The 12,333-nt window shown below is 40.0% G+C and overlaps 1 protein-coding gene across 2 annotated transcripts; it reads right to left on the bottom strand.

Annotated features, from left to right (window-relative positions):
* Window positions 1–1,797: 1,797 nt before the first annotated feature.
* Window positions 1,798–10,091, bottom strand: LOC112229414 (zinc finger protein 501). 2 transcript variants are annotated; one of them, XM_024395237.2, is made up of 3 exons: window positions 9,859–10,091; window positions 6,892–7,069; window positions 1,798–2,329 (listed from the first exon to the last, which is right to left on the bottom strand). In XM_024395237.2, the coding sequence occupies exons 1-3, from the start codon at window positions 9,865–9,867 to the stop codon at window positions 2,268–2,270; spliced, it is 249 nt and encodes an 82-aa protein (XP_024251005.2). In that variant the 5' UTR covers window positions 9,868–10,091; the 3' UTR covers window positions 1,798–2,267. The 2 variants fall into 2 exon arrangements, with proteins under 2 accessions (XP_024251005.2, XP_024251004.2); XM_024395236.2 differs by lacking the exon at window positions 1,798–2,329 and adding an exon at window positions 4,351–6,498.
* Between the last annotated feature and the right edge of the window lie 2,242 nt (window positions 10,092–12,333).

Below are 12,333 nucleotides of genomic sequence, written 5' to 3'. Positions count from 1 at the left end.
GACGGTAACAAAGTACTTCCTGTTGATGCTTTTCGGCATCTTCTGTGGTGTTTAAGAGGTGCCGCCACCTACTGTACAAAGTGGGTGAGGCGGTTCAGGGAGTATAATTTATTGCTAGAAAATAACTGTTTGTATTCCCTCATATATATTATGTTAAATCAATGACAAATGTAGACGATTTTTTGGTATAATCACGTAATTCATCTATTTAAACTGTAAATGATTAGATGCATCACGTTGTCAATGATTGTAAATGCATTTTGTCCACGTGTGGTTGTATTGTTGGCAAATACAATATAAACAACTAAAATAGCTTGCAGCCTCTGACTGGCTGTGGTTTGCTGGAAGGTGGCAGGTGGCAGGCTGAATATGAGATGTCTTGTTATTGTCTTTCAAAAGGCTCGATGGCTTTCTATGGTTTATTTATTATGGATCCCCATTACTTCCTGCCAAGGCAGCAGTTACTCTTCCTGGGGAAAGCAACATTAAGGCAGTTATATACAATTAAAAATATTACATTACATTTCATACCACTTTTCACAACACATTGTGTTCCCTCAGGCCACTTCTCTACTATCACATATCTATAATGCAAAATCAATGTGTACATGTGTGTAGAGTGCGTGTTTCATGTGTATGTGCGTCTGTGCCTGTGTGTCTCTTCACAGTCCCTGCTGTTACATAAGGTTTATTTGTATCTGTTTTTTTTTAAATCTGATTCTACTGCTTGTATCAGTTACCTGATGTGGAATAGAGTTCCATGTAGCCAATGCTCTATGTAGTACTGTGCCACTCCAATAAGCTGTTCTGGACTTGGAGACTGTGAAGAGACCTTTGGTGGCATGTGTAGTGGGGTATGCATAGGTGTCCGAGCTGTGTGCTAGTAGTTTAAACAGACAGCTCGGTACATTCAGCTTGTCAACACTACTTACAAAACAAGTAGTGATGAAGTCAATCTCTCCTCCACTTTGAGCCATGAGAGATTGACATGCATATTAATGTTAGCTCTCCATGTACATCTAAGGGCCAGCCATGCTGCCCTGTTCTGAGCCTATTTAAAAATTTCCGAGGTCCCTACTAAACAGTAGTCCAGGTGTGACAGAACTAGAGCCTGTAGGACCTGCCACTATGATGTGATTTTCAATTGCATTTGATGTCAAACACTTATCATCAAAACAGTATCATGCTTTTAAAACTCACTTCACTGTGAAAATACATTTGAAGAAAGAAATCCAACAGCAGGTTGTTTCAAAGACTAACACAACAAAATGGACAGCCTTTAAGGTGATGATTATTTAAAAACATCTATATGCAAATTAGAGTTATGAGTCCAAGCCGAACCCCCAAAACTGTATAAAAATTATGATTGTGCCTTTATACAATACTTAGCCTACCACATATTACGCACGGCAGAAAAACGTGAAAATACATGTTAAAATAAACATTTAAGATCTCTTGTGTGTTTGAGTGTGGATTGTATTATTATGCATACTAGATGAACTGATTACCTTTTGCTACATTCCAACATCTGTGAGAAAATGAATAGACCTAGGCGATGCGGTTGGTTCATTGATAGTGCAGGGCGGCTTACAGTTAGCCTACAATTATAGTGAATTTGTTTTTAGTAGGGACTTTTTTTCTATTCATATTTTTCTTTAAAAACAAAAATTGTAATTATTCGCCTACCTCCTCATGCCTTTTGCACACAATGTACATAGACTCCCCTTTTTTTTCTCTACTGTGTTATTGACTTGTTAATTGTTTACTCCATGTGTAACTCTGTGTTGTCTGTTCACACTGCTATGCTTTCTTGGCAAGGTCGCAGTTGCAAATGAGAACTTGTTCTCAGCTAGCCTACCTGGTTAAATAAAGGTGAAATAAAATAAAATAAAAAATTTAGTAGGATGACACATTCCCTTTAGCTATACAGAATATCTCAGTGCCATATGTTTCCATCTCCTCCTCGCTCTCCTTTATTCCTTTCCTGAGCGCCTTCTTCCTTCTTGATGTTCCCCAACAGATTTCACTTGGTTTCCCAAATTAAGCATTGGGTAGCTACAGGAACAGGGTTGGAGAGCCAATGGGCATACAGTGTTTGGGGGGAATAACTCCTGTTGCACAGAGAGCACATGCTCCTCAAACAGTGGTTGATGTGTGGAGTGAAATAAGTGTTTTTATATTTATTTCTCAGCTGCTCATATTAAGCACATGCTCTGCAAAAATAAAAAAGTAGCCTACCTGGTCGGTGTGCTGCCACCATTTGCTGTTCAAGTGCGTAACGATGACATGTCTTTTTCCCCTGTTCCTGTCCATTTGATAATGGGCCATTCTAAATCAGAACAAATTTTACACTTTAGTAAAGAAAAGATTAAATTGAGAGTAGTCTGTTGGGTGAAAATCTGACCACTTGATGTGAGAACAGCTGTGCAGCCTGAGGCAAGGAACAGAGCACAAGCTTCTTTTTTTTTTTGTAACTTCCCAAAATCATCAATAGGCTATAATCGCATCATGCAGCCCATATAGAATGTCTTTGAAATCATAACATAAGGTGTATCATTTACAACTAAAGTTGCCAAATAACTCTAAAACTAGTGTATAGGACCTTTTTCAAATGATCACTTTTACATTCAACAAAGCCACTTCATATTCGCTCTGGAATGGGAAAAATATCCTATTTTATTCAGCTAAGATCAATTGTATTCTTCTTACTATGAAAATAATTTAATAACGACATGGGCCTTATAAGCATCTTTTGTCAGCTAAATGAACAAGCCTACAGCCTTTGCAGGAAGCATGTCTGCATCCCACTGCTGGCTGGCTTCTGAAGCTAAGCAGGATTGGTCCTGGATGGGAGACCAGATGCTGCTGGAAGTGGTGTTGGAAGCCCAGTTAGGAGGCAGTCTTTCATCTGGTTTAAAAAATAGCCCAATGCCCCAGGCAGTGATTTGGGACATTGCCCTGTATAGGGTGCTGTCTTTCGGACTGGACGTTAAACGGGTGTCCTGACTATCTGGTCACGAAAATATCCCATGGCACGTATTGTAAGAGTAGGGGTGTTAACCCTGGTGTCCTGGCTAAATTCCCAATCTGGACCTCATATCATCACAGTCACCTAATCATCCCCGGCTTCCAAATGGCTCATTCATCCCCCCTCTGCCCTGTAACTGTGTCTCCTGACCCCTCCTGTCTCAGCCTCCAGTATTTATGCTGCAGTAGTTTGTGTCGGGGGGCTAGGGTCAGTTTGTTATATCTGGAGTACTTCTCCTGTCCTATTCGGTGTCCTGTGTGAATTTAAGTGTGCTCTCTCTAATTCTCTCTTTCTTTCTCTCTCTCTGAGGACCATGCCTCAAGACTACCTGACATGATGACTCCTTGCTGTCCCCAGTCCACCTGGCTGTGCTGCTGCTCAAGTTTCAACTGTTCTGCCTTATTATTATTGGACCATGCTGGTAATTTATGAACATTTGAACATCTTGGCAATGTTCTGTTATAATCTCCACCCGGCACAGCCAGAAGAGGACTGGCCACCCCACATAGCCTGGTTCCTCTCTAGGTTTCTTCCTAGGTTTTGGCCTTTCTAGGGAGTTTTTCCTAGCCACCGTGCTTCTTCACCTGCATTGCTTGCTGTTTGGGGTTTTAGGCTGGGTTTCTGTACAGCACTTTGAGATATCAGCTGATGTACGAAGGGCTATATAAATACATTTGATTTGATGATTCCCCAGATCGTTGCTGTAAATGAGAATATGTTCTCAGTCAATTTACCTGGTAAAATAAGGGTTAAATAAACTATGGCATGGAGCATAACCAGATAATATACAGCAGGCCAACTCATATTCTGTTCTTCTGAAATACATTTGCTTCATATCATAATATTTTGTTAGTCCTGACTAAAATAAATAATGGAGTTTTTGTGATGGTGTATATTAAATAGATTTTAGACTTTTATTTTTATGTAGATGTTTCAAAGGTATGAATCAGCAGCTTGTATGTGTGGACACCTGGAGATGCTAAACATGCTCGTGTTAATGGTCAATAACTGTGAGACTGGCAGTCTGCATAACAATAACCAACTGACAAAATGTCACAGCCCTAAGTGGGTCAACATTCCACAGGCCACAACGAACAGCCTGATCAACTCTATGCAAAGGAGATGTGTCATGCTGCATGAGGCAAATGCGGGTCACACCAGATGCTGACTGTTTTTCTCATCCACTCCCCTAGGTTTTTTTTAAGGTATCTGTGACCAACAGATGTATATCTGTATTCTCAGTCATGTGAAATCCATAGATTAGGGCCTAATGAATTTATTTAAATTACTGATTTCTTTACATGAACTTTAACTCAGTCAAATCTTTGGAATTGTTGCGTTTTATATTTTTGTTCAGAGCAGATGATCAGGACAGTGTAGAGTACTATTTGCCCGAAGAGGTGAGGTCTTGCAATGAGCTATATGACTGTACTTCTGATTCTAATTCTCAAGAGGAAAGTTAAAACCCTCAGCCACAAGGTCACTGAGACGGACCAACAGGGGATCGTCTGAAAGGAACTGACATGCAGGGATGGGATTTAAGGATTTTGGTCACTGGCCAGCAGACCGCAATGTCTACTAGCCCGGGTAACATTTGGGACCTAAATCTGTGGCATTCGTTGTTGGTAAAGGCAAAATGTCACTGCTGTGTCGGGCTAGTTTGGCACCTTTTCTACTAGCCCAATCTGAAAAGTACTAGCCTTGGGATAGCTTGATTTCCATCCCTGCTGACGTGTCTGACTTCACAGGTCATTTGACTAATCATGTACAACAGAAGCACTCTGGAACAAAACCGATTTTGTAGTTTGTATTGGAAAAACATCGAGTCCACAAGTCCTTTGTGAGCTAGTTAGCCAACTAGTTAATGTTAGCTCACTGTTTGTGTAATCACACTTTTCCAAGTGGTGACATGTTAGCTAGCCCACCAAGGCAGGGATATTTAGCTAATGTTTAGCTAGCTATGTTAGTTAACATTAGCTCAACATTCGTGTAGTCAGACTTTTTACGTGGTGACATGCTAGCTCACTAACTACTGCTGCCCTAGTGCTGGGCTAAAGTTAGCAAGTGTGACTACACGAACGGCGAGTTAACGTTATCTAGCTGGCTAGCTCACAAAGGACTTGTCAATCATGAAATGTCGGTCATTATGCTGTCCTATGCTGGTTTTCTTTTTACCTGTAAGGAAGATAACGTTAGTCAGTGGCTTTCTAGCTAACGTACATTTTTAGAAGCCCCTAGCTAGCCAACCACTGATCTTTGACACACCCAACATGGCTTGTTGGCAGCTATCAACAGGGCTTACCTGTACTGCATATCTATCTAATGTTTCTCTGCAGTGTGTGTTCGGTGGTGTCTAATCATGTTGTAAGCTACAGCAAAGCTTTTCCCACACTGATCACAGCTATAAGGCTTCTCCCCAGTGTGTGTTCGCTGGTGTGTATTCAGGGTGGAAGCTACAGCAAAGCTTTTCCCACACTGATCACAGCTATAAGGCTTCTCTCCAGTGTGTTTTCGATAGTGTCTAATCAGGGTGGAAGCTACAGCAAAGCCCTTTCCACACTGATAACAGCAATAAGGCTTCTCTCCAGTGTGTGTTCTCTGGTGTATAGTTCGTTTATCTGATAGAGCAAAGCTCTTCCCACACTGATCACAGCTATAAGGTTTCTCTCCAGTGTGTGTTCTCTTGTGTCTATTCATGGTGGAAGCTCGAGCAAAGTTCATCCCACACTGACCACAGCTATAAGGCTTCACTCCAGTGTGTGTTAGCTTGTGTGTTGTCAGGTTGCCTGACTGATTGAAGCTTTTCCCACACTGACCACAGCTATAAGGCTTCACTCCAGTGTGTATACGCTGGTGTATAGTTAGGGCTTTTGATAGAGCAAAGCTCTTCCCACACTGATCACAACTATAAGGCTTCTCTCCTGTGTGTGTTCGCAGGTGTCTAGTCAGCTCTCTTGACTGAGCAAATCTCTTCCCACACTGATCACAGTTATAAGGTTTCTCTCCAGTATGTGTTCGCTGGTGGGAATTTAAGGTCCCAGATTGACTGAAGCTCTTTCCACACTGATCACAGCTATAAGGCTTCTCTCCTGTGTGTGTTCGCAGGTGTATGTTTAGGGCTCCCAAATAAGAAAATCTTTTCCCACAATCAAGGCAGGGGTAAGGCCTCTCCCCTTTATGAATTCTCAGATGAGATTTGAAGGTGTTAGAAGCAGCGAAACACTTCCCACACTGTGAGCAGCAGTACGGTTTCTCTACGGTGTGACTAATGAAGCCACTCTGGCTTGTAAAACTCTTCCCACAGTCAGAGAAGCAGTGGTGAGGTTTCTTTCCTATACGTCTCTGCTGGTGTTTCTTGAGACGTTCTGATCTGGAGAGACTCTTCTCTGTCTTGTCAGCAACATGATATGGTTGAAGCGCCCCAGATGATAAGCCCCTCCCACTGCGAGAACGGCGGTTAGGGGTGTCCCCTGTGAAACAAAAACATTGAATAACTAGGTTTTGGAAATATGGATCGATAAACAAATACTATAACAATTTAAAATAATGTTTTTTTAGCAAATGCTCTTATCCAGAGTGACTTACAGGACCAATTAGGGTTAAGTACCTTACTCAAGGGCAGACAGATTTTCCACCTAGTCGGCTCAGAGATCCAAACCAGAAAGCTTTCAATTTGTGGCCCAATGCTCTAAACCAAGACTACCTGCCTCTCTTATCATCAATACACTCAGTGGCCAGTTTATTAGGTATACCACCCTCCGTTCACAAAATTCAATCGACAATAAACTAGCAACTGAGTGTTTTACTGTTTATAAATCAATTGAGCAGATTGTAGTCTAATCCACACACCCCATTGTTCTTACTTGATGAAATCAAATCTCCCTCCTTGTGTCCTTCTCTCACAGTTCCACTCTGCCCTGCTGTTTTCCTGCAGTCGACCAGCCACACAGACACCCTCTTCAGACCCAGCAGTAAGGCTCTACCGGGAGAGTTGTATCCAGGAGACTCCGGCAGGGTGGAGGGGGACGGACTAGCTCTGTCCTGGTGACCACAGGAAGAATTGTACATAGAATATCATTAGACCAAACATTTGATTACTTTAGTCTAAATCTCTGATTGATTGGGTGCATCCTTATAACACCGTTCTCCTGAAGTGTGTAATCGTTCACTGCTTTACACAAATGTCTAGTATTTTTTTTAAATCACTTTGGCAAATTTTTCAAATGGAACTTCTTATGTTAAGAGCCTTTGATTGAGCATTCATTGGCGTTGAACAAATTAGCCGCTCAATTTAGTTCATACGTGTTAGGAGAGCTTAAGAGTTTATGGAAAGAGGAGCTCCACCATCTCAAGTACAGGCCGAATGTCCCCTTGTAACACCTGCTAAATCACTATGCACCATAGGTATATTTCACTGGTAATCCCCAAAGCCAACACCTCCTTTGGCTGCCTTTCCTTCCAGTTCTCTGCTGCCAATGACTGGAACAAATTGCAAAAATCACTGAAGTTGGAGACTTATATTTACCTCACTAACTTTAAGCATCAGCTGTCAGAGAAGCTTACCGATCGCTGCAGCTCTACACAGCCCATCTGTAAATGGCCCATCCAACCAACTACCTATCTCATCCCCATATTTGTTTTTATTTTTCTGCCCTTTTGCACACCAGTATTTCTACTTGCACATCCTCATCTGCACATATCACTCCAGTATAAATTGCTAAATTCTAATTACTTCACCACTATTGGCCTATTTATTGCCTTACCTCCTTACTTCATTTGCACATACTGTGTACAGATTTTTCTATTGTGTTATTGACTTTGTTTATCCCATGTGTAACTGTGTTGTTGTTGTCACACTGCTTTGCTTGATCTTCCAACATAAATTAAAAGAATGTCAATTTATACAGTTCTCAAACTGTACTTAAACTTGACACTATACAATTTGTTTAGTAGTTAAGTTTTGAGCAATTTGATTAAATTATAGTTAAATGTATTGTTTACAAATTACTGGAAAATATTTTTTCATGTAATTAATTGTAAATGGCCTTTGGAAACATGTGTTTAGAACTGTGAAAATGTACCACATACTTCAAAAATGCAAGAAAGTGATGGGAAAAAAAACTTAACGGCATTGGATTGGTGGAAGCATGGGCTCGTGGGTGTTCACACCATATGTTTTATACAAATCATTTCCTTTCAAAATCAGGGAAGTGAGCAAGTGACAACGTTGGAAGGAAAGATAATTAGGAATTCCTTAACATGGTATCTAGCCTACCAAAAACATGATGTAACACAATAAAACACGATGTAACACAATAAAACACGATGTAACACAATAAAACACGATGTAACACAATAAAACATGATGTAACACAATAAAACACAATAAAACATGATGTAACACAATAAAACACAATAAAACACGATGTAACACAATAAAACATGATGTAACACTGACAAATATTATTTAAACGCCTATGCAGAAATTGCTCCACCATTTCCTGGTTGCTAAAATTGCTAAGAAGTGCACTGTAGAGATTTGTTGTACCACCTAAACAAACCGCTGTGAAATATATTTTCCATAACCCAAAATATTGTATTTTCAGATGTTTGTAGCTGGTGCACAAAACCGAAAGTAAGACTGAAAAACAAAATAAAAATGGGAAGCATAGAAATAACACACACAGAACAGATTTACTGATTCGTAGACTTGCTTTCAATGAGAATGACAGATCTATAACTGACATTGCTATGTGAATTCTCCCAAAAACAAAACATATTGCAGCTTTAACACTTTCAAACATGATTTAGCACTAAGACATAGCAACATTGATATACTGTGCCTTTAGAATGTATTCACACCCCTGGACTTTCCACATTCTGTTGCGTTACAGCCTGAATTAAAAATTGATACAATTGAGATGTCGTCCCTGGCCTACACACAATACCCCATAATGTCAAAGGGGAGTTATGTTTTTCCATTTAATTTGTCATTTTTTACAAATGAACATATAGAACATTTGTGGGCAGAACTGAAAAAGTATGTGCGAGCAAGGAGGCCTACAAACCTGACTCAGTTACACCAGCTCTGTCAAGAGGAATGGGCCAATATTCCACCAACTTATTGTGGGAAGCTTGTGGAAGGGCTACCTGAAATGTTTGACCCAAGTTAAATTATTTAAAGGCAATGCTATGAAATACTAATTGAGTGTATATAAACTTCTGACCCACTGTGAACTCAATTGCTAAGGACCCTGTTAGAAGTTAAGAATATGTTACTCCGTGACGGCTGGACAGATCCTGAGAGGTGGGGAGTGTTGTCAAGTTGATTTACGAGATTGGCTTCATAATGGCTTAGATATGATGGTAGGGAAATGTTAATTTGACATTGAGCTTCAACCAATGCAAACTCCGCGAGACTAGAACATAATGGAATAGAACTAAATAATATGAAAAATGTTGCAAAAGTGAGTCGTAACGTGCATCATTGGTGTGGCCTCTCAATGGCCAATACATATCAGCAGCAATACAGAGTTTATATACATCACTGGTGTAGCCTCTCAATGGCCAATCCAGGGTTTATATACATCACTGGTGTAGCCTATGTTTAACTATTTCTCCATGGTTCTGACTTGACCTGCTAACCATTGCTTGAATCATCAATCTGTGTGCGATTGACTAGTGGGCTACTTTGCTGAAATAACCACCCTGGTTTCTTTTGTCTAGACGTTCAAAGGGAACGCATAGATGTGGAAGGTCAAAGGAAACGAGACCTAGACGTTGTCTACACCACAGTAAGGACACTGTTGATAACAGTCAACCAAACTTACCCGATCCATCTTGGGAGCGATTCTTTCTTCAAATAAAAAACCATGAAAGTAAAGGTGTACGCTAGAGTTACTTTCCTTGTCACGGCGTTCAGATAAAGAAAAGCTAGACCAGCGCCATCAGACGTCCTTTTACATATCAAAACTGGATTTAAATGGAGACAAATTTTACATCAGAACGATCCTGTGGAATTAATTTTAGTATGAAAACTAGATAGAGGATGGTAACAAAGTACTTCCTGTTGATGCTTTTCAGCTTCTTCTGTGGTGTTTATGAGGTGCCGCCACCTACTGTATATAGTCATCAACACTTCAAGTGCCTGAAGCGGTTTAGGGAGTGTCATTTATTGCTAGAAAATAACTGTATTCCCTCAAATATATAGTGTTAACTTAATGGCAAAAATGTAGGCTATTTTTGAATAGTGGAGGCAGCGCCTATTTTCTTTGACTTGCGGTAACTCTAAATCAATAGTTGTTAATTAAGTTCAGACTTACAGCTGTAATCGCAGCAAAAGGTGGCGCTACAAAGTATTAACTTAAGGGGGCTGAATAATTTTGCACGCCCAATTTTCAGTTTTTGATTTGTTAAAAAGTTTGAAATATCCAATAAATGTCGTTCCACTTCATGATTGTGTCCCACTTGTTGTTGATTCTTCACAAAAAAATACAGTTTTATATCTTTATGTTTGAAGCCTGAAATGTGGCAAAAGGTCGCAAAGTTCAAGGGGGCCGAATACTTTCGCAAGGCACTGTAAACGTTTATCCATTTAGATGACAATGTGTGATATTGCATGGAAATGGCAAACCTGCTTCTAGATCAGAGCTGCATATTATAGATGCAGTAAAGGAGTCAATGGAACGAAGATCGTTCAACAAATCTGATCTAACAAAGTGGATATTCGTCAAATCGTCATGATATACAGCATCTGGAAAGTATTCAGACAAGGGCTATCCCGACAAAAACAATTCTGTTGACCGAAATTAATTTGTTCTTTTAACCAACTGATTGATCTAAATGTTTCAAAGTGTATTTTTCTACATATAGACACACCCAATGTGTTTTAATAAAATTAACTATATGCACTGATCTTATCTGATGATTTTAAGCTTACGGTTTGATGAAATAAGGCAAATGCCTCGAGGGCGCCAGAGATCTAGATAAAAAAAAACATACCCGATCCAACTGTTCTCCTCCCGCTCCTGCTGGCTTTCTCCGATTCTGCCATTACTCTCCTGAAGTTGCCAGTAATGGGCTACAGGAGGAGTTGGCAACCTTTCTCATGTGGAATGCCAATATATCTTACCATTTCTACCAATCTGCGTGCCAGTTATGGTTTTCATATGCACATTTGTCATGTGGTTAAACAAACCTAGCCAAATCTTAATAAATGGTACAAACCTAAAAGTAACTTCTATTGCAATTGCCAACTATGTAAAAATAGCCTACATAAAGCCAACAAATAAACATTGCAGCCTGCAGGTAGAAAATATCCTGATTTTTTTCAAATTAAATATCCTATGAATCACATTGGCGACATATGGCCTGTCTGCAACGAACTTATGTCAACTATTAACTTGGGTCCGGCTCTAAGCTTATGCTAGCAAACTTGCAACATGAAGAAAAAGATGAGATGAACCCTCGGTTTCCTGTTCCAATGAGCTCTGGATAGACACAGCTGTAGGCCATTTGTGCAAGGGATAAGAAACTTCGGCAGGAGCTCAATGGAGCTGAGTACCGGCACCTCAAAATGTTCTACTGCTTGAGCTTCTGTTAGTCTTGTAGAATATTAGCTCAAAAGTATTGTGGCGCTAATGCACCAAAATATAAACAGTACCAGCATGAATACCAGAACCTGTTTCAGTCCAAGTCGCGCACTGATAAGAAGTGATCAGGTAGGCCTAGAAATTACATTTCCACTGGATCAGAGCATGGCATTTTATCTTTTCACACTGGTTATTTAAAGTGAGAGAGCTGGAAAGATTTTCCAAATACAATGATTAACTATTGCAATTCTCAATGGATGTAAAAACACTTTGTTTGCTTGCTGTTTGAGGTGAAGAAGACAACATTACTTAGAGAAGCTCCACGGGTCATTAGTGATGGTGCGTTAAGCCAATCAGAAATACTATCAGATCTCCAAATGGGCACATTTATGTACATTTGCCCACAGGCCAGGTAGCCTACAGGTCTACTTCTATGCATGAGGGTCCTTACTCAACATAGACAGGAGGCTCCAAACAAAAGAGTGACTAAAATGACAAAACACATAAATTGAATGAAATCAACCAAAACTTGTTTCTCACAAGTGCAGCATAGGTTGTGCGGTCTGCAAACAACAACAATAATACCGGGAAGACTGGAATAATTATAATGAATGCATTAACATAAATTACTGTAACCAAAGTAACAAACCTTGTAGATTAGGAATTAACGTTTGAATGCACTACTGGTGATATGTAATGGGGAAGTGATATCAA

Source organism: Oncorhynchus tshawytscha, unplaced genomic scaffold, assembly GCF_018296145.1.
Source record: "Oncorhynchus tshawytscha isolate Ot180627B unplaced genomic scaffold, Otsh_v2.0 Un_contig_3343_pilon_pilon, whole genome shotgun sequence".
NCBI lineage: Eukaryota > Metazoa > Chordata > Actinopteri > Salmoniformes > Salmonidae > Oncorhynchus > Oncorhynchus tshawytscha.
This window is presented reverse-complemented; position numbering and strand designations above follow the sequence as displayed.

What these genes read in the sequence shown, in the direction of transcription:
- LOC112229414 (XM_024395236.2), bottom strand. An exon ending in GGGAGATTTGATTTCATCAA is followed by an intron (nt 6,499 to 6,891) that starts GTAAGAACAATG and finishes TTTGTTTCACAG; the next exon opens with GGGACACCCCTAACCGCCGT.